Source organism: Nilaparvata lugens, chromosome 6, assembly GCF_014356525.2.
Source record: "Nilaparvata lugens isolate BPH chromosome 6, ASM1435652v1, whole genome shotgun sequence".
NCBI classification, from domain to species: domain Eukaryota; kingdom Metazoa; phylum Arthropoda; class Insecta; order Hemiptera; family Delphacidae; genus Nilaparvata; species Nilaparvata lugens.
In genome coordinates, this window is record NC_052509.1 from 62,010,811 (window position 1) to 62,034,725 (window position 23,915).

A 23,915-nucleotide genomic window follows, 5' to 3' on the forward strand; every position below is an offset into this window, starting at 1 on the left:
AGCAATACTTTCCTTACCTATGGTAATAGGGCAAGGAAAGTAAAAATAATAAAGTTTCAAATTGATAACCTTCGATTGAAAATTATTTGTGAAATCATTTGTTCCAAACTCAAGAATGTTACTAATTATTCACATTTTTTTGTTTCCCAGCATCTACATTAGATCTACATCCACTTATTTGTAATGATGATCTTTGTAATCATTTTAGATAATTAAGTTTAAAAGTTTCTAGAGACTATTTCGAGTGAGAGGTGACCTCATTTCGTTGACAGACTCACCTACAATCTACATCATCACAAATTTGTCGAAAAAAATATCTCACTCTCAATTTTTTCACCCTTCTTGAGAACAGGGAAACCAGGGATAGGTGTACTTTCTAAAAAGCCCAGGTTCAGAGAATATTGTGAACGATGAGAAATACTTGAGACATTTGCAGGGTGGGGTGGGTCAGGGAGGGGATAGTCCAGGGACACTGTGAGATGTAAGCTGTATATTCCTCTGGGTATCTTAGTGCAACAGCAATATTTCAACGTCTTCGGCTTTTCTCTTCTTTATGTTTATTTTTCTTCTTGTATCTCTTTCCATTTCTCTTCGACCCTCTCCCACTCTCTCTCTCTCTCGATCTTGTTCACGCGCTCTCTCTCTCTCTCTCTCTCTCTCTCTCTTTCTACCTCTCTTTCACATTATTTCTGTGCTTTGTAGCGTGGTATTTGCAACCAACAGGTCTCTGAATGTGAATGTGATACAGGTTGTGTTATCTCATGAGAGCGATTCTACACGTTGAAGAAAGATGAATGCTCCGTGGATTTCAATCTTTGTTTATAGGGATATCATTTCAATTGCATGGTATGGAAGACCTCAACATGGTTAACAACACTAACACATTTTTAAACCGTCTCCACGTCTCCACACTGAACAAATGTTCGACAAACATGTTTGTTGAAACAGTTTGGGCAAATTTTGCTATGTTTGATAAACAATGTTTGCCCGTGGCCAGTGTGGACGCGTCACCAAACAAAATATTTGTAAGTAGAAAGAACAGTTTTCATGTTTTGCAGCTGTGAACACTGAAAATGTTTGCAAGAACAGTAATTTTTGGTTTGATAAACAATGAATGTCCAAACTTTTTAAAATGTTTGTCCCTGAGCTTCTCAACAAACATGTTTGCCGAACATGTATGTCGAAAATTTGTTCAGTATGGGTAAGGCTTCTTACTAATCGAAATTTTATGTCAATTGAGGAATATCATCTCAATTATTGGCATAATATGTGAGACCAATACGTGGTTAACAAAAATTCTTAGACTAATCAAAAGTTTATTTGAATTGAGGGATACTACCTCAATTTTCACAATATCTCAGACCACTTCATGGTTACCAAAAATAACCTATTCTTAGACTAATCACTAATTAATTAATGTTAATAATTAAGGAATATCATCACAATAAATTTTCATGATATGGAAGAGCACAATATTATTGGAGGAATAACGAATTTTTTCACTAATCACAGATTATGTCAATATAAATTTATCGCAATAAATAAAATTCTGTCATTTTTTGTTTTTACAGCGATCCAGCCGTCCAGGCTCTTCAGTTTTTGGATGTGATCAACATGAAGGATCCGTCTCAGAAATCTCACTTTTATAGAAACACCCTCAAAGAAGTGTTGCCTTTTATACCTAGGGTGAGTTACCAATGTGATTATACTTTTTTGCATGATGTGTGTTGATTTCACTATTATACTTGTATATTATATAGGAGTGATTGTATCTTCATAAGATTCGTCCTTAAGTATTTATAAATTTACTTTTATGAATAAGTTTTATGTTTAATTCAATTGTATCATTAACTGAGACTTTCCTCTGCATACTGCATCTACTTGATTTGTTCGGATACGGATTTTAATGAAGATTTATTATTATTCTACTCTATTGAATTACTAAATATCTGTTTTGAAATTGGGAATTCATTATTGAGCTATTTCCAATGAATCATTGCCGAGTCGGTTCTTTTTGTCGAAACAGTTTTCGTTGTATACTTAGATGAGAGTATTATTCTACATAAATGACTGCCAACAAAAACCGTCCTTTCCTGTCTACATTACAAATTAATAGTAGGCCTGATGAAATAGCTTCATTCCACGAGTTTATTGAAGAGTTTCGCATTTCATTTCTCAATATTTCAGTTATTCCAAATCCACTGTTCATTTTACAATGTATTTTTTATGATTCACTCTATGCTGCTTGTATGTAATTTCCAGTGAAAATGATATGTGATTGGAAAGTTTTAATTCTCTTATTGCCATGTGTGATGAAATCCAAATCCAGATTTCTATCTTCATAAAAAATAATTACAAGGATGGAAATACACAATAACAATTCCATCATTTGGATTCACCTACTATAGTAAGGTCCACGTTATAATGGCAGTGGATAATGATAGAAGAATATCGATGCCGATTCTCTGCATTAATTAATTATATTTCTTCACTGTCAAGATCATATTACAATCGTTGTGGACCTAGAAAAGGATAGTACCACCGGCTTTGTCAAATGATAGAAAAGGATAGCAAAACCAAAGTTGATCAAATACTGTCATCATAACGTGGACCTCACTATAGATTATCTTTGTGTCGCAGAAAGTTCCTATTCACATAGCTCTATTTCAAATTCAGTTTTACTTCATGAAACACAATTACAAGAATGAGAATACACAATACCAATTCCATTTTCTGGATCCCCCAACAAGATTATCTCTGTGTAAAGGCAGGTTCCTCGTTATTACGTAAGCTTACTAAGCTGATTCATCAGTTACACTGAACATCATGCTATTCTCTCATTAGTATTTTTGTTAGATTCCCTAGAGCATAAACAATCGGTTGTTTCCATAAATGATGTCAAAGGGAATTTTCATCATGAAATCCTATTATTCATGCACGTTCAAAAATGAATGTATATTAACGAACACGTTCTAATTTCAATTTTAGTACATAGAGAATCACAAATCAGTAGAACATAGTTTCATAACACTCACCCTCTCTATCATTGTCTGTTCAATATAGGTCCATTTCACTGAAATACAGACAATTTGGACTCAACTTGCTTGAATAAAGACCAGGTTAAGTGAAGGTTGCACAAACGCCGGTATAATTTTAATTGTGATTAATGTTACAAGAACCATTCAGAGAAGCCGTCATATCAAAAAGACCTTCTCTGATTGGTTCATGTGAAATAAATCATGGTTGAAATTTAACCGGCTTTTGTGCAACCGGACTTTTGTAATAGATCACTGAAGAGTGAACAAAATAAAACTATTATTTAAATGAATCACATTGTCTTCAAAAATGCTACAGAGATATAATGGAATTTCATGATTTATGCACATCGTATCAATACTGAATTTATTATTTATTTTTTCATTCATTTAGGGCCGGTTTCCGAGTACGGGATTTATCTAAGTCCTAGACTTTAAACAGCTGGAGTCAGAAAATTGGTTTTCCAAAACGGGGCGTAGTCGCAGTCATTGTCATAGTCACGTTTGAATTAATTTTCGAAAAACTAGAAAATTGAACACAAAATAAAATAAAGAGAAAATAGTGTAAAGTTTCAGCTATTTTGAATTATTTAGGAATGTCTAATTTCGTGGAGGAAAAACGTTTCCAATTATAGAAATGAGAAAATAGAAACTACGACTACTGTTATAAAAGCTGCGACTACGCCCCGTTTTGGAAAACCAATTTTCTGACTCCAGCTGTTTAAAGTCCAGGACTTAGCTAAATCCCGAGCTCGGAAACCGGCCCTTATTGTACAAAACACTATAATCATAGTTTAATAATTATGACCATGTAGGAAAAACTAGGCTGAGCCTTTACTATTTCTATCCAAAGTTTTCGATAAAATGTTAAATGTTAAATCATTATAAATAAAAAACTGCTTCATCCCAAATTTTGTAATCAATTATCATTCTTCAATGGATAAATGAATCATTAATAATAATAATCATTAATAATCACGGCTCTAACAGACCACCTCTAATTACTGTATTGATATCATGCTAGGAATCCATCATCTATTCACTGTAGGCTATAATTCCCGGAATTTGTGACTCAACCAAATCCATTGATCCGCTCCTATAGTGAGATCCAACTTCAGTCTGTCATCATTGATTGAACGAGCGGCATTGAGGTTACATCTATGAAGGATGCTGTCACTTTGATGTGAATCCCACTATAGGCCACATTCACTCCAAACGGTCAGAATTGACTGAATGGTCGGCATTGATGTGACATCTATAAAAGATGCTGTCAGTTTGATGTGAGCCAGATTGCAAACTCAGCAAATCCGCGGCGATATTGAAGAGGATTCCGGCCACAAAAGGGGACATTAGACTTCCTTGAGCCGGTAAAGACCTTGGTGCTTTAGTCGGATTCACTTCATACTGTCGGCATCGGTTAGATGGTGCTTTACTCGGATTCATTTTGAACGGTCAGCTTCGGTTGGATGGGGAGTTATTAGATGTTATCCGTGAGGGAAGCTGGTAGTTTGAGGTGACCCCTCAATTCACTTTCAACTGTCGGCATCGGTTGAATGGGGGGCTATTGATGTTATCCATAGGTAATTCTGACAGTTTGTGGTGTCCCCTAGTTGACCAATGGCTGATTCCGATCGTGAGCACAAGGAAAACATGGTGCAACTTGCAAAAGCTGCTCAATCATTCCTCTCTTGATTCAGTCCGTCCATTAGTAATGGAGGGATTCACTCCATCTGTCAGCATTCCCTATAGATAACAGCAATACTTCACATTTAACCAATGCTGACAGTTTCCAATTGAATCTCTAATCCCTTTGAGTGAGCCCTGCCCATTCATCATAATATTATATCCTCCTCAGTCACTCATCAACTACCAACCAATTACTGGACCGAACCGGCAGTAAGCTGTTTTCATTCATTGATTCGTGCATTCATTGAAACGCTTTCATCCCATTCCTCTGCTGGATGACTTTGGTGGTGTATGATGGTGGACCTTTTTATGTTGGTGTTTACTTCCACCAGGTATAATCTGAACTAAACATGTTAAATCGGCATTCAGAAATATGATGTGTACATAAATATATGTGGAATGAGCTAGACTAGTAGTTCTGTGAACAGTAGACCTCGCGCTCAGTAAGTTACATTGATCTGTTTTTATGTTTTCTCAAAAAAAAATAGATAATTTATCAATTTAAAATGTCTAGAAAGAATCCCAAATAAACAGAGATCTTTCTGTCCTATCGTACCGTGACGTGTCGTCCCGGAATGTGAGTGAAAGCGCTGTTAACAGGTCTGGCTGCAACTGTCTACAACGTTGATGGAAAGATACATTTTCAAGATGTTCGATGTTTTTGAACGGGTAGTATTATAGTCCACTAAACAGCTGTTTTATGATGAATAATTCTATAGTCTGATTTTTACGGTAATATTGGCGTTTGAAGGAGGCTCCTTTTTCCTTTTATATTATCCTTGAAATGCAAAATTTCCAAAAAAAACCTTGTACACACGTCGACGCGCAATTTAAAAAGGAACATACCTGTCAAATTTCATGAAAATCTATTACCGCGTTTCGCCGTAAATGCGCAACATATAAACATTAAAAAATTAAGAGAAATGCCAAAACGTCGACTTGAATCATAAGCTGCGTACACATATTCGCGCTTCCAACCCGCACCGAGCACGCTCCTTCCCTCATACCGCCCTCGTGCCGCCCTCGTATCACCATCGAACCACAGTCGCTCCGCCCACGCACCCATCATGAACGTTACGGAAGATGTTAGATCTTCTCGCGTTCCCCGGTCGAACCACTGTTGCTCGCCGGTCGATCATCAATCGCTCTGCTGGAGTGACGTTCGGTTGCGGAGCATTGCGAAAGTCTTTACGCGCCTTTAGACCTCACTTCGCTCGGTCAATAGCTTTTTGAGTTTACGAGAGTATATTATTGTGTTATCATGAATGTGTGCATCGATCATTTGGAAAAGTTCAACTGATGTAACTTCGGATTTTCATGACGGATCGAGATGACACATGAATGACATCATTCATGATTATTAATGGGTCATTGATCAATGATCATAGAAGCTCTAGAACTTTCAAAGGAAACGTTATTCTGATGGAGATCACTACTCCAATTTTGGTCAATAATAATTGGATCATGGAGGAAAAATAATGGCTTATTCTGAAACATTTGTCATTCTGATCAATTTCTCATTCCCAGGCTGACAAATAATTTTCCTATAGAAACCCTCATCGAATTTCCATGAGCTGGTTACCCTGTTGTCAATATTCGCAGTAGCAGAAGTCTTCGGAGTGATTTACAGCATTTAATTTGGATTTTCGTTTAATAATAATTACCGCAATTTCTTTCACAAATCTAAGTTTTGATGAGATACTTTTTGAAAAATATTTGAAATTATTTAGAAGCTACCATGAAAACTTAGAAGTTTACTGAAATGAGAGATTTCCGCTTTAAAGTTCTAGCTCACTTGAACTGTTGAGATGTATTTTCATAAAGATTTACACTGTTTGTTGTACAACTGATTATATTGATGATGTTATGAGAATTTTAATCCCATGAATGCACCACTAATATTTCAGTTGAGTTTATGATATTGCTATGAAGATTTACTAGTCTGTTAATCCTGGCTAGTTTATCTTACAGTATTGTTGAAACTTCATTTGTTCACTATATCAGTTGATGTTCTGATTAGGTAATATTGTAAAATTATATCAGTTGTCCAGTGATATTTGGTATTTAATAGTCAGTCTCTAACTACTGTGAGGATTTGGGATTGACCTAAGGGTCCTCAATTCGATAAATCGGAATGGACTCACCGATGATTTTTTTTAAGCATTCGTCCCCGGACAGCAATCCTCCGGTAGAGCATTAGTCTTCTGTCCGCCAGCCTTCTTCACACGCGTATTCACTAAACCGTTTATTTACTTCGATTATCCGCACACTTTTACGATTGCGAGTCCCGAGAAGTCTAGGAGAAGAGTGACTAGAACAGGCCGAGCTCCTTCTAAGTTGACGGGAGAGAGTCCCGTTACTCTGGCAGATAACGCCGTAAGCCAATATTTCCCCAAAGTTATGGAGGTGCGGGTAAGCACCCTCAATTGTAAAAGAGAGAACTCTCAATGTAAAGAGGACTAGATAATGAACATGGAGGTAGAGGGATAATTTGAAGAACACCTTTCCGAGAGAGAGTATACAATAATTATTAAAAATATAACTTGACATACATTGACAGCTATAATAAGGTATTGAAATGAATTTTTATTATATTAAAGCTGCATGAATCGAAGTAACACCTGGCTGGCATCTTATCTTATCGATATTGCTGCTCGCTACTATCAATTTGAGCTATGCCAGCCCGCTTATGAAATGTGATGTCACACTACATAAAGTCATAGAAAAATAAGCTCTACACTTTTATCATATTTGCTAAATTTCATACCTGATACCTATGAACTACCCTGATACTCATACCATGAACCCAACATACAAGCGAAAACACGGTTCGCGAGTAGTGCAGTCAGTTAGTGGACACGTTCCAAATTGCAACTCAATTACAGACACCATCCACTTGTTTTACATCAACTCCCAGGGCTCCCCTTCGGTCACGGGGCGGAGCCAAAAAAGGCAATCAATTTGCAATTTTCTAACCCAAAATCTCTTGTGCCTCCCCCTTCTGCCCAAATTTGGGACAGTGCAGTGTGATTTCGTGCTCCCAGCGAGTAAACACAGGAAAGCACTTATGGACTGTGCCGGGTAATAAGCAAAATTGAGTTATGCTTCACAGTGTAGTCTGAGGGGTTTCAGGAACCAGAACTCACTACAAACTCATGGAGGGCCTGCTAACCATTAGTCTGCCACAAACACTCACACACATACACACACACATAAGTTATTAGTAGAGTGTGTGCCACTTTAGATAGTCAGCATTCCTTATGAATCTCATATCAATGATTCCCATACAAATAATGCTGACAGTTGGTAAATGAATCTTGCTAGAGTCAAATCACAGGCATTCGTGAATGTATTAGTGCATGTTCGATTGATACTCGCACGTACGAGCATGCGCGTTCGCGCGCCAACCGCAGCCTTTGTTGTCATGTTGTTGAAAGCGTCATGTTGTATCTGCTCCATTTTGGATACAAATCGACGTCAGACACAAAGGAAACTGTGACAACTCGTGGTGAGCCGCCGTATCAACAGTCTGCTAATGAAGTCTATGATAGTATGAAGTTATGTGGGGTGAGGGTGTTGTGTACTGACTTTAGATTCACTGGAATTGTCAGTGTTGGCTGAAAGGGGAAGGATTCATGATATTTATGAAGAATGATGACAGGTGACATTCAGTTTAAAGTTGATGAACTGACAGCATTGGTTACATGTAAAGTATTGATGTTATTCATAAGGAATTCTGTCATTTTGTATTGAATCTCACTATAGCTTTAGTCCAGGCAACGAATGCTCAAAAAAGGGATATAGGGAAAAGTTTGGGACACAATTTTAGACCCTGCAGCTCTGTTAGAGTAGTAAGGAAGTAAACATATCAAAAGTCCTCACTCCTACCCCCTGTGCTAAGGGGGTGGGGGTGGTTTGAAAGTACTATATTTTGTTTTTTTTTGCATATATCTCGAACTTTCGGAAATTTGTGTGGGATACGTAATTGAAGCTTATAGATTAGCCTACAAGTTTCATATGCAACATTTTTCTATATCTCTCATAGTTTTTTTTTTTAGATAAGAGCTCTCGAAGGTGTCACATTTTGAAGAAAACATTCCCGGCTCCGATTTTTTCATCTTTTTGGCTTCATAACTTTTCAACGATTGATTAAAAAAATCTGAGCTAATCATGAGCTCATAGAGCATCATTATTCTCTTCAATTCCATGTATAATTTCATTATTTTACACATTCATTCATTCATTTATTGTATAAAATACTACAATCATAATACAATTATGACATTGGAGGAAAAACTAGGCTGAGCCTGTACTATTTCTCTCCAAAATTTTGATAAAATGTTAATGTAAATCACATCTCCTTATGATTGTTGCAGCCGTTATAGTTTTGAGTGTATAATATTCAGTTCAACAACAATAGATCAATAATTGACAGGGAAATTTGGAGAATATGTTTGGAACACAAAATTTGACTTCGCAGCTTTGTTTGGACTAGCTGGAAGGTAAACATATTGAAACTTCTCATCCTTACCCCTTGTGCTTAAGGGATGAGGGTGGTTAAAGAGTTGCGTTCTTTCGTTTCTGGCTTACATGCATGTATCTTGAGAACAATGCATTTCAGTGACATGACTGACGATACAAAAATGAAGCTAGATAAATTTCATACAATTTTTGTTTAGTAAAGTTTTTTGATATCTTTTTAGTTTTCGAGATATTCACTTTTAAAGGTGTAAAATGTTTGAAAAGACAGTTTCTCTTCCAACTTCTTGAACTTTCACGCCTTATTACTCCACATCAATGCATCGAAAAAATAGGTACTGAACGTTGGAAAGTTGAGCATTCAATTCTCTTCATTTGATGTATTATTTCATCATTTTATGCTTTCAATCAATTGTTATAGCAGCTTCAGTGTTAAGTGTGAAATCATTAGTTCTAAGTTTTCACTTTTCATATATTAGATCATTTGACAATGTAATTCGGATACAATATCTAGAACACAATATTTGACTATGCAGCTCCATTGGGACTAGTTTGGAGCTGAACTTATTGAAAATCCTCATCCCCAACCCTTGTGCTAAAGGTGAAATACCAACAAGTTGACACTTGTTGCTATATTAAAAATTTCACAATCAGCACTGCAAGATGCGACGTTTGTACGAACAACCAACTGTGGGAGTCGCTTGTCTACCAAAGTGGCCTGCCAATAGCAAGTCCTGATAGGCTGTTCATCTACCAATCACATCGCTCACTTATTACTATAAACTCTCTGCTGCTGAGTGGTCTACCTACCAGATATTGAAACATTCATTGGGCATCAATAGTTCAATACAACAACTCGTCTGTAGTTGACGAAGTGTTTCTATCCAACTTTGTACATAAACTCTATAGTTGCGTTGAGATAATTCAAATTTTTTTTTGGAATTTGATGGATTTTGTGGAATTTCTATTGCAGAACCTATATGGTTCCATAGATGCGTGACCGTGCCTGCATTATAGATTCTGCTGGTACATCTCGAATCAATTTAATTTTTGTTGCAGAAACCGTTGTTCCAAAATGTCTCTTCCTGCCTGCATTATATATTGTGGTAGGATTAGAGTAATCAATAGAATTTTGTCACAGAAACGGTGGTTCCAACATGTGTGACCATGCCTGCATTATAGATTTTGGTGGAATTGATTGAGTATTATGAATGTTGTGGAATTTTTGTTGCAGAAACATTGGTTACAACATGTGTGACCATGCCTGCATTATAGATTTTGGTGGAATTGATTGAGTATTAAGAATGTTGTGGAATTTTTGTTGCAGAAACATTGGTTACAACATGTGTGGCCATGCCTGCATTATAGATTTTAATGAAATTGATTGAACTTTATGAATGTTGTGTCATTTTTGTTGCAGAAAATATGGTTCCAACATGTGTGACCATGCCTGCATTATAGATTTTAATGAAATTCATTGATTAAACTTTATGAATGTTGTGTCATTTTTGTTGCAGAAACCATGGTTCCAACATGTGTTGCCATTGTAGATTGTGGTAGGATAGTTCGAGTCCAATGATTTTGATGGATGTTGTGTCATTTTTGTTGCAGAAACTGTGGTTCCAACATGTGTGACCATGCCTGCATTATAGATTTTAATGAAATTCATTGATTGAATTGAATGAATGTTGTGTCATTTTTGTTGCAGAAACTGTGGTTCCAACATGTGGTGCCATTGTAGATTGTGGTGGGATAGTTCGAGTCCAATGATTTTGATGGATGTTGTGTCATTTTTGTTGCAGAAACTGTGGTTCCAACATGTGTGGCCCTGCCTGCAGCAGGAGATGAGGACTCAAGAGGTGCTGGCCGCCGTTCTTCAGCCCATCATCCACCTCATACAGGAGTGCTCCCTCGAGGAGTACGAGAACATTATACTTCCCGCCTTCAGGTCAGTATCAACATCAAAGATCACACATTTTAATTCAATCGGATTTCATAGCCTTCACCTTACATATAATTTTACATTCTATTTTTTCATAATTCAAATCATTGAAGTTCAAATGTAGGCGATGTAAAGGCTCGATGTATGTGGCGTAACATCCAGTCACAACCACATACATCGATTCTTGGATGTTCGATTTTTTCCGTCCTCATGAAACCCACAAGATTGAACGGAACTTGACAAACACATGAACACATCATCTGTTTTCCAAGTTATATAGTTATCTAGTTTAATCTAATAGAATTCATAAGGACGCCAAAAAATCGTACGTCCAAAAATCAATGTGTGTGTAACTAGACTACGAGAACTTTAAACATTATAACAGAATCTGAAAGAACTTCATTTGGATAAATATTTTGATTAACTTATTGATGGAAATATGAATCTCTGACTTACATTTTTTTAATAATTTTACTGTATGAGAACATTAATTAATTACTTCCTGCCTTCAGGTCAGAATTTGTATCACAAATCACATCGAATTCTCAGTTTAGCCATATCATATTATATCAATTGAATCGGATTCTAAAATCACCTTATTCAAGAAGATAAAACCATAGAGAAAAAATAGCGTAAGTAGATATCCCATGGTGTAGGACGTATATGTCGCAACTTCTACTGTTATCTCAAGCCGATTACTGACGATTTGTACTGTTTTGGCCGAGTGAGAGTATATGAACGGCACAATGTGAGAGACTATCACCGTCACATAGCTTCACAGTAAAGAAATACGTCGACTATCGGCTTGAGATAACAGTAGAAGCTGCGACGTAAACGCCCTATACCATGGGATATCTACTTACGCTATTTTTCCTATTATTGTTTGTTGGCTTGTTTATAGAGTTTATCTCATCCGAAAGTTCTCGCTTGAAGAGTTCAAGAATGGTTTACTACTTTTTTCTTGAGTCTTCTGGTTAGAGTGAGAGAGAGTTCTAAAATCGGCCAGAATCCAATATTGTCTTGTCTGTATAATTAGAAAAGGATTGGAGAGGTCGGGTTTTTGCTTGAAAATATGCTGATATTATTCAAAATGTTTTGATAATTTTAGAAAATAAACACAAATAACAAAAATCTGGTGTGGCGCACTCACACAACTTTCCTTGCCGTTATGAGAATTGATCACCTGACGCTAGTGTTTCCGCGCATCTCAAGTCTACTATTCAAAGATTTGAGCCAGCTGGTGACAGACCAATACCCAAAAACCCCTTTTTTGGACTCAGGGGACCTTGAAACATATAGAAATTTAGAAATTGGGGTACCTTAATTTTTTTCGGAAAGCAATTGCCCTAAGGTAAAAGGGCAAGGAAAGTAAAAATTTGAAATACTGATCGATTTGAAATACATCAGAATAAAAACCTCATTCAAATTATATTGCATAGGATCACCCTATCCACGGAAATACAATACTTGCTGGAATTTATTAAATTCTCTTGTTATTTCACTCATTCAGAAGTTTACTGATTCAGGGAGTTCGAGAACTTTATTTGAAATACTGATCGATTTGAAATACATCAGAATAGGAGACCTCATTCAAATTATATTGCATAGGATCACCCTATCCACGGAAATACAATACTTGCTGGAATTTATTGAATTCTCTTGTTATTTCACTCATTCAGAAGTTTACTGATTCAGGGAGTTCGAGAACTTTATTTGAAATACTGATCGATTTGAAATACATCAGAATAGGAGACCTCATTCAAATTATATTCCATAGGATCACCCTATCCACGGAAATACAATACTCACTGAAATACATTGAATTCTCTTGTTATTTGACTTCAGAAGTTTACTGATTCAGGAAGTTCGAGAATTTTATTTGAAATACTGATCGATTTAAAATACATCAGAATAAAACCCTCATTCAAATTATATTGCATAGGATCACCCTATCCACGGAAATACAATACTCACTGAAATACATTGAATTCTCTTGTTATTTGACTTCAGAAGTTTACTGATTCAGGAAGTTCGAGAATTTTATTTGAAATACTGATCGATTTGAAATACATCAGAATAAAAACCTCATTCAAGTTATATTGCATAGGATCACCCTATCCATGAAAATACAGTTCTCACTGAAATACATTAAATTCTCTTGTTATTTCACTCATCCAAAAGTTTACTGATTCAGGGAGTACGAGAACTTTATTTTTCCCGCAATCAGGTCGAAACCAGTTGGTGTTTTGTACGTTCAAAGCATAGAGAAACAATAGCATAAGTAGATATCCCATGGTATAGGACGTTTATGTCGCAACCTTTACTGTTATCTCAAGCCAATTACTGTCGATTATTATCGATTTTTACTGTTTTGACCGGGTAAGAGTGTATGAACGGCACAATATGAGAGACTACCAGCGTCATAAAGCTTCTCAGGAAAGAACTATGTGGACTATCAGCTTGAGATAACAGTAGAAGTTGCGACATAAACGTCCTATACCATGGGATATCTACTTATGCTATTGTTTCTCTATGGTTCAAAGTATGACAGTTTTGTAGTGAGACTCACTACAGCTGATCCGACCAGATTTACATTTCAACAGGTTCTTCGAAGGTTCTTTCACTATTATAGACTCAGAAGAACTTGATCCCCCATCTCGTCTTGCAAAGGAAATAATTGCTGCTCCTTCTGCTGCTACTGAAAAGTTGCAAATATCTCACACACACGATACGAGCCAAAGTGAAAAAGTAAAGTTACACTTCTTTTGAGAGGTGATACCTGGATACATGCTGTGCAAAGAAGGCAGCGAATCGTTTCAGTAGTCTGACAGAAAATTTGAGAAGCCAACTGAGTTGCTTTCCGACCGGATTCCGCTTTTGCATCCGGTGAGTGAGAAAGCTGTGAATAAAATAGGGAAATCATGTGCTCGAATTTACTAGTGAGGAGGAATGCATGATAGAGTGTTGATGGAATGTACAACAAACAAACAAACATGAAAGCCGATTAAGAACTAGAAAGAAAGAGAAGAATGATAAGAAAGGAAAGGAGGATAGGAACAAAATGAACAAGGAAAAGGAGAATAGGAAAAGGGGTAGAATAAGAACACAATAAATAAGAGGGAGAAGTAGGAGAAGAATAAGAAGGAGAAGAAGAAGAAGAAGAAGAAGAAGAAGAAGAAAGAAGAGAAGAAGAAGAAGAAGAAGAAGAAGAAGAAGAAGAAGAAGAAGAAGAAGAAGAAGAAGAAGAAGAAGGAGGAGAAGAAGGAGAAGAAGAAGGAGGAGAAGAAGGAGAAGAAGAAGAAGAAGAAGAAGAGAAGAAGAAGAAGAAGAAGAGAAGAAGAAGAGAAAAGAGAAATGATGGATGAGACCTGAGTTGTGATAGTGTTAAATGATGGCTCATGCATCACTCCATAGAGATTTGCACGTAGAGAGTCGGATCTTAGAATTTACATTTGAAAGCCAGCCTGCCTGGGATTCTGAAGATGCAACAACAACAACAACAACAAGAAAAAGAAGAAGAACGAGAACAAAACAATGGAGAGATGAAAAAAGGAAAATCAAATAATGATAGAGAGGGTGATACAAATGGGAATGAGGTTGGAAGATTGTGAAAACGAATAAGGAAGAGGAATAGAGGAAAGGAAAAGTGAAAAAAAATGGTAGAGTAGTATACGAATGAGAAGGAGGATGAGAACCAATAATTGACCGAGCGAAGTGAGGTCTGAGATTCAAGTCGACGGTTTTGCTTTTGTCTTTATGTTTAAATGTTTATATGTTGCGCATTTACGGTGAAACGCAGCAATAGATTCTCATAAAATTTGACAGGTCCTTTTTAAATTGCGCGTCGACGTATATAAAAGGTTTTTTGGAAAATTTAAATTTAAAGGATAATATAAAAGTTAAAGGAGCCTCCTTCATACGCCAATATTAGAGTAAAAATCAGACTATAGAATTATTCATCATAAATCAGCTGTTGAGTGAATTATAAATTGCATACCATGACGCAGGTAATTTAATATCTCAATGTAACTTGGTGAGAAATCAACTGCTGTGTGGACTATTAATTGAATGCCTCATTGAATGCAATGTTTATGCACTATTGAAATAACTATTCATTCCATGCAATTAATAACTTAAATAGCATAGTATTGTCTCTCGTCCTTTCTCTGCTTTGAACTTGGGCTGTCCTGTTGCCAGTATGTCTTGAAGGAGATTAGCTTTTGATATTAGCATTTTTGATACACCAACCCCAACAGCCATTAGCCGTTTTCACACCGATATCTCGCCGACACGACATACAGACAGGATTTACTCTGATGGACAGTATAAGAGGAGGGGCTGTGGTTTATAACTGCGCGAGGTCTACTGTTCACAAAACTACTAGTGGTATAAAGAGGATTAGAAGAGATAATTACAAGTGGACCAGTGATCCAGGGATACTATCAAGGAGTAGTCGGAGAATTTCATTTCATTTCATTTATTCACAGACAATAAATACAATGAAGGCAAAAACAACAGGCATTCGCCCAAAACTGCTTTAAACCTTAATTTGGAATACACAGTCTGGTGGTTATGTAAATTATGACTTAATTCACACACTTCTTTGAGTCCCAAAAATGTATGTACTACAATAATATTGAATTTATCTGATTAATTAATTTTAAAATAGAAATCCAAACAAAAATCTTCCTTCACTATCACAAAAAAATATTAAAAATTTCACTTGAATCCACAAATTATACTCATGTTAATATATGAATTGGCCCAAGAAGCTCACGAATTCTAGGATAGGTGGGAAGAGGAAGTTTAGGAAGGGTGAAGAGTAGAAGTGGAGAGGTAGAAATTTTGTAAGTGAAAGATTATTTGGTGGTCGAAACGAAGAGAGTTGAGAAAGATAGGGGAAGGAAGAAGAAGAAGAAGAAGAAGGAGAAGAAGAAGAAGAAGAAGAAGAAGAAGAAGAAGAAGAGAAGAAGAAGAAGAAGAAGAAGAAGAAGAAGAAGAGGAGGAGGAGGAGGAGGAGGAGGAGGAGGAGGAGGAGGAGGAGGAGGAGGAGGAGGAGAAGAAGGATGAATAAGAAAAGAGTGATACAGGAGATGAAACATGAGAATGAGGTTGAAAAGGTTGTGGAAATGAATTAGGAGAAGGAAGAATGGAAAAAAAGGTGACGAATTATGAAAAAAAATAATAGGATAAAAACTAAAAATAGTATGAAAAGGGGTAGAAGAGATAACGACCAGTAAACCAGCATAATAGAAGGAAATGATCAAATAAATAATAATAGTCAGAGAGTAAGAAGCTCAATAGCTCTAGGATGGAAGGAAAAGGGAAGATAAAGTGGAGGAGTATAAGGATGAAGAAGAGTGGAAGGGAACTAGGATGAAACATTTTGTAATTAAAAGAATACTGGGTGGTCGCAGTTGAGTTAGTTGAGATAAGAAGGGGAAGGAAGAAGAAGGAGAGAGGAATAATGATTATTAGAAGGACAAGATGAAGAGTAGTGGAGAGAGGAAGTGATTTTGACGAAAGAGGAAGAAGATGAGGATTAGGAAGGAAGTACTGATAAAATGAAAGGCGTAGTGATGCGAAGGAAATTTTGAAGTTGAAGGAATATTCAAAGAGTGTAAAAACAAGTAAAGTAGTTGAGAATTAGTGAAAGATAACAATATAGATGATAGTATTATAGAATAGAATGACTTTTCCAGAAGTTGACGTGGCGAAGTTTGGGAAATAATGTCCACTTAACCACGATAATGAATGGTAAAGACGATAAAAATGATAAAGAAAGCGATAAGACAAATAAGAGGATAAGTAGTGGAAAATATAGACAGGGACAGAAGATCAACCGCCAGTAGTGTGAGAGACACTGCTGAATATTCAGCTCTGTTTTCCCTACAATAAAAAAGCGACACAGAATAGTGGCGGAGTGTGAATAGTACTCCACTTGTGCCTTAGCTTTTCATTCTTTTCAGCAACTTTTTTCTTGCTCGCAACTCTTTTCTCCCATTCCTCCATTCTTCACCATACACACTCCTCTTTGAACACATAATACTAGCACTGAGTGTGTGTTATAGTGGAAGCAGCTGTTTTCAAAGGGACCAGCTTGCCTTGTTTATTCAACACACAGGGAAACTGAGCTTGTCTCTTCGAATAAAACTGAAGATTGGTTGGTTTTCCTTCTACTTTTTCGAAATAGATAATATATCTAGACCTCTCCCAATTATTTTTCATATTTGTTTTATCACTTCATGTACAAGGTAATTCATGAATTTGAATCATAACCTCCTTAACTAATACGCATTTCAACAAAGATGATATCTCAACCTATTCCAAATGCTTCCCATATCCGTTTCGTCACTTCATGTTCAGAGTAATTGATAAATTAGGCTCATAACATCCAAAACTCATAAGTATTTCTTTAAAAAATATATATATATCGAACTTTTCCGACAACTACTCATATTTTTTCGTGTACAGAGTAATTGATGAATTTGACTCATAACTTTCAAAAATTTTACTATCCGTTCCCATCCCATCCGCTCCCATCCAAGGCTGTTTGAAGTTTACCAGTAAGTGAAAGATCCCCCGGCCGCGTTACGAGCGCTGGGCAGGTTAAGTTCAATGGTGGGTCAATCAATGGTGGTCAATTGTCAATTATTGTTAGATAAGTTGATCAAACGAGGTTTCTCAACTCATTTAGTCGAAGTCATCAAGATTTTGTACAGCGAGACAAAAATAATCCTAGACTGCTCAGGCTCCCAGTCAAAGGAAATTGTTATCAATGTTGGTTTGAGACAGGGTTGTCCTCTCTCACCAACTCTCTTCAATGCGGACGACCTTTGTAGGAAGTGGAAGCAACAAATTCACCCAGGTATACAACTAACACACAATATTGCTGTCAATTCATTACGGTTTGCAGATGATCAAGTAATATTGCAGGAATCAGAGGACAATCTGCAAAGAGCAATATACCAAATCCATCTCCTGAGCTCAGAATATAGTATGAAGATTTCCTTGCACAAAACAAAAGTGATGACGTTTCTAGGGAAGTCTCCAATACGTTCTAAAATAGTTCTCAACAACAGAATACTGGGACAGGTATCACATTTCAAATATTTGGGATGTGATATTACATACGAGGAAGACAACGACTTAAATGCAAAAATTAACAGATTCCAGTACATATGCGGAGCTATTAACAGAACTCTCAAAAATAAAGCCCGAAAAGAGACGAAACTCAAATTTTATAAAGTAATGGCCGTCCCTACACTTTTGTATGGCTCTGAGACCTGGGTACCAGAGAGAAGGGAGTGGAGCAGGTTACAGGCGGCCGAAATGAGATTTTCAAGGTCAGTGAAGGGATGCACCAGAGAGGACAAGCTTTATAATATTGATATCCGTAGAGAGCTCAATGTGATCTCTATACCTCAAGTTGACGAGAATCGACAACAGTGGAGAGAACACGTTGAGAGAATGGGAAACGGAAGAATCCCGAAAGCTGCCATTGCTTACAAGCCAGAAGGGAAGAGAAGTATTGTCAGACCAAGAAAAGGGTGGGAGAATGTTTGAAGGCGGAACAGGTATTAATGCCTACCCCTGTAACAAGACGACGATGACGACGACGACGACGACTACGACGACGACGACGAAGACGAAATTTTAAAAAGCATACGTATTTCTTCAAGGTTGATATCTCGACCTCTTCAGACAACTTCTCATATTTTTGTTTCTTGTACAGAGTGATTGATGAGAACTTTCCAGAGTTCTCGAGATTATCGAGATTATTATAATGAATACTGGTTTCAATGTTTTTCAATAAATTTACAGTTTTATTTATCATTATATTCACATATAGAAAAATATTACAATTAGTCTGCACCTATCTGTATAAAGGAAAACAGTTCGAGTACAGTTGAATTAATGAAGGTATTAAACATTCATTGAGCAGGTCAGACTATTTACCTCCGTACCTCTGATACAATATTTATTTATTTATTTACTTATTTATTTGTGGACAGAATCACAAATCATATAAATATGATAAGGAAGGAACAACAGGCTTGGCCCAAATCTATTCCATTCCCAAATTTTGATAAATTAATAAAATGTCCAAAAAATAGGTTATGTTTCTACTGTAAAACGTTCAAGTCAATTTTCGTCCAAAAATATATATAAGCTGAAAATTTTGAATTTAGAGAAATTAAAACACCAAACTATATTTAAATATAACACTTAATTATCACTTCATATTGAATTAATCAAGTAATTTTATAAAATTTTGAACGCAAAAATACACACAACTTCTCGATGTAATACAATATGTTTCGATATAATACATATAAATTCGATAAATACATGTAATTTAATATTGTATTAAATACATGCAATACATGATAATACATATAATTCGATAATTACATGTTTCGATATGTACCATAGAATAAGCATACAGGATATTTGTGTACCGTGTGCTTTCTCTATGGAAATAAAATCTGAGCCTTCGAGATACAACTTTATCAAATAAGAGTGTTGAAAGGCGACATTCATCAGACAGACATTTTCCGAGAAGTGTTGGGAAAAATCGACCAATCAATCGGAGTTTCTCGTCGCGTTTTCCGTGCGGAAAAAGGAGAAAATTATTGTCAGTTCGCTTCGTCGAAATAAGTGAAGCACCACACGCACTGACTTCTCTTTTTCTTTCTTTCACTCTCTACCTCTTTCTCCCTCTTCCCCCCTCTCGCTCTCATTCTCTTCCTCAGTTCATCCTCATCTTGTTCCATCTTCTCTTTCTATTTTTCTTCTCACACCGTCTCTCTCTCTCTCTTCCTCGCTTCATCCTCATCTTGAACAATCTTCTCTTTCTCTTTTTCTCCTCTCTCTCTTCCTCACTTCATCCCATCTTGCTCCATCTTCATCCCTTTCGTCTGGGCGCACAAAGACGCATTTGAACAACTTAATGATAGAGTTGAACAACTCAATAAGCGATCTCTTTGACGAGCAATTTGAGCGTATTCAACGCGCGTTTAAGACGCGCTCATTCAATGCGTGGCGTATTAGTGTGAGTGAGAGAGTTTATGTGCCAGTTTGATTATCAGAGAGTGATGGAGAACTGTGAAATGAGATTTGGAGAGAGTGAGAGGGAGTAGCCGAATTGATTCAATTGAGCATCGCTCGCTTTGATGTGTGTGCACACCTGTTGTATATGAAATTCGCGGGATCGAAATTTTACGTTGCCTTATATTGATGAAATGAGTGGGAGTCTGACAGATGTGATACAGCAACGCTAAGTAGCTGAGTGCGTTTGATACAGCTTTTCAGTGAATTTCCAAAAATATTTTATTCTGATGTTCAGAGAACTTTAATGTATGAGAGAGGCTTTAAAAAGCCTCGTTTCAATTAAAATGAATAGATCGGACGAAATGCTGTGTGATTTGTACCTTATTTCAGTATCCATTTACAAGAGAAGTGAGAGAGTTTTCCAGGAATATTATTCTACATTAATTTTGTTGTGAAAAATAACAAAAGTGTATTTTTTAAGTTGAAAATGTCTGAAGAACAAATTATGAATCTTTATTTCAAAAGGGATAAAGAGCTTATTACTTCCATTTATAAATTCTATAGAAATTGTCGTATATGATTGAAAAGAGACTTCAATTTAATTAATGTTTGATTAAAGTCGATTAAGTATAGTGTACAACACTATATATGTTCAACCTACAACAACAGATACGAGAGAAAAACAAGATTGTACTCCATGTTTGTGATAGAATCATCTAGCTCATTTGAAATCTACACTCATTAAACAATCTACAATTGATTTTACAATCATTTCGTTCTACAGATGGGAATTACTGAGATATTGCAATTATTCAAATGCTAATAAAGTAATTATTATTAAAATCCAAACATGACAAATCATTTTTGAATAGTAGCACTCATCGAACCTGTAGCACTCATCTATACAGCTGTTTACCCTGTTGTCAATATTTGCAGTAGCAGAAGTCTTCGGGGTCAATTTATTACAGCATTAAATTTGGATTTTCGTTTAATAATAATAATCATCATTTCATTATTGAAATAGTTTGGGAGAGTAGGACAAACCCATTAAGCTGAATAAAAAGGCAACCAAAGTATAAACTGGAACAATGTGATAATCAATATAAACACTAGTAATGGATAATTTATAAATACGATTTGTTCAAGCTTTCTTTTTCAATCTTAAGCTACTGGGATCTCTAGCATATCATAATTATCATAACTGCATCCTATTGGCCATTACTGTGACGTTCCACAAAATGGCATCTGCAAGTCTGAGGAGTTGATATTTCTGAACAAACTTCACAAGTTAGAAAAGTCATTCTATTCCATCCATTATTATACTACCTCAAGAAGGTTATTATTTTTCAGTCATTTACAACCATTCTCCATTATCTTGATTTCCTGATATCTTATTTCCTAGTTTCAAATCTTCTGTAACATCATCATCATCTTACGTGCAAGTGATAAGCTGCGTTTACACCGGAGTTAATAACACGAGTTATTAACAAAAGTTATCAACTTGACTGAATCGTCAAAAATTCCTCTTCAAAAGCTAATAACTTGTGTTTTCAACAGAAAATTCCTTGTTATTAACAATATTATGTTATCAATATGATTTATTGACTTCCATATGTTTTCATTTAATGAGAGTATTCATATAATATAACAACCGGGATAAAAAATCTCTTCAAAATAATTTAAATTGAAACAGGTGTGTGATCATTAACATCTGATCGAATATAGCAAGTTTCGCATCAATATGTCAGCATTATTTTAATGGGGAGTATTTATGCTATTATTAAGAAATGATGACTGTTTGAAGTGAATATCAACAAGCTGCATACACAGGCGAGTTATTAACTTGACTGAATCATCAAAAATTTTTCTTAACAAAAGTTAATAACTTGTCTTTTTAACGGAAAATTCCTGGATATTAACAAGATTTATGTTATGCATCGAGAGTGGGTAACTCTCGTTAATAACAGGTTCCTCTCTTCCCCGCAACAGCATCGCACAGCACACTGCTACACATAGCGCGCCAGTGTTCCTTCCCTACCAACTACAGCAGCAGGTGAAGCACGTAAACACATGTGTTTGTCTATTTTGTTGATGTGAAGATCTATTGCTAACCTGAACAGACTGTTCTTGCCTATTTTTCAATGAATAGAATGGAAGGTGAAAAAGGTAAATAGAAGCAGGATCAAGTAATCAATTTGATAACGCTCTATCGTGAGCACCCGGTGCTATGGGACCCGACTAATGCGTGTTTTAGATATTTCGATATTTTAAATAAATATTCTAAACTTGTAAATGAGTCCCCTGTGGCTAAAAACCGCAAAGTGACTGCAAGTTTTTCTTTCACTGGAATGGATTTTCTGTAGTTGGTGTCCTTTTTCCCAATTCTGTGCCCCAGTTGTCCGATCAACCACTCAACATCTCAGCTGGTCATGCGGAGGAAATTCTTAATGCTTCCGTCGCACCTTAGCTCGCCTGACGATCATCTTCATGCAGATCTTTTAACATAGCACTCCCACTGTACACAGTCCTTGCTCTGAGGGACGGTCTAATTCAGTATCTCCTACGTCCCCTTTGAACAGAGGTAGCCAAAACAACGCACGCAGCTGCAGCGAGAACAACGTCATCATCTCGCATCATTGTCTCATCTAGAACTCCATGAGCGTTGATATGGAGTGACTTTGAAATAAATTCTTGCTAGAGCTTGTGGGAATTATACCGCTGGGAAGATCCCGACTTTTCATTTCTTTCAGATGATTGATTTTCAGACCCCTTTCAGATGATTGATTTCTTTCAATGATATGATAAATACAGCTGACTGAAAAGTTATCAACTTTTTTGATATCAAAACTAGCAGCTAAAATAAAATGTTATTAACATGTTAATGACTTTTGTTACCAACATCAGTTAATAACAAAAATGTTGAAAACATTATTTGTTATTAACTCCGGTGTAAACGCAGCTTTAGGCTATTGCATGTTCTGACATACAAAACGCTATTTTGTCATACTTACTCAATTGCAGCTGTTTTCCATGCATTAAATCAAGCCGGTAAACAGCTGTTTGCAGAACAAGAAAACACGTGATTTTCATTACAGCATAGACTACTATACTGAAAAGAGATCATAACTTCCCTTTACAGTCGAGTATGTTAGGACTCTACTGAGTCCTAATAACATCTGAGTAATTAATATACTAACTAAAATAATTGAAGAACCCATTTAAGTAGTTTCAAGTTATAAGAACTCATCAGAAATCTTATAATTTAGGCCTTTATTATTTTATTTGAGCTCGAAGGGTCTGTCTGTTAAGAACTAGTCACTACGGGCTGGGTCATGTTTATAGAATGCAGTTGCTCGAGCAGCAGTTTCTGTTTCTGTTTCTCAGTTTCTCAGCAATATTATTCTTTCTCAGATGAGTATGACAAAAAATATTGTAGGTAACTTGTACGGTAACGTATTTATCGCATTCCTATGATGATTCTGCCCTCAACTACGTTTCCGGCTCGGAAAAAAATGAGATTTATCATTGGATCGATAAATAAAATATCAATGAGTCAATAAAAGCCGGATTCTGATAATGGGGAAACTATTAGAAGTACCTAAGTTCAAGAAGTTCAAAATAAATGAAGATTTTGAATTTGTAATAATTTCATTGAACTGACAAGAACAGCAAAACTTGAAACATGTGTCTCAACTTGCCAAACTTATAAAAGACGCTGC

At 36.2% G+C, this 23,915-nt stretch overlaps 1 protein-coding gene across 1 annotated transcript in view; it reads left to right on the top strand.

Moving 5' to 3' along the window:
- Positions 1-1,571: 1,571 nt before the first annotated feature.
- Positions 1,572-23,915, top strand: part of LOC111056062 (SCY1-like protein 2) — a gene marked incomplete at its 5' end in the record, with an annotated part of 129,230 nt that continues 106,886 nt past the window's right edge. Inside the window, 2 exon segments of the mRNA XM_039431607.1 lie at positions 1,572-1,686; positions 11,003-11,148. Coding sequence (XP_039287541.1) covers positions 1,572-1,686; positions 11,003-11,148 — 261 coding nt within the window.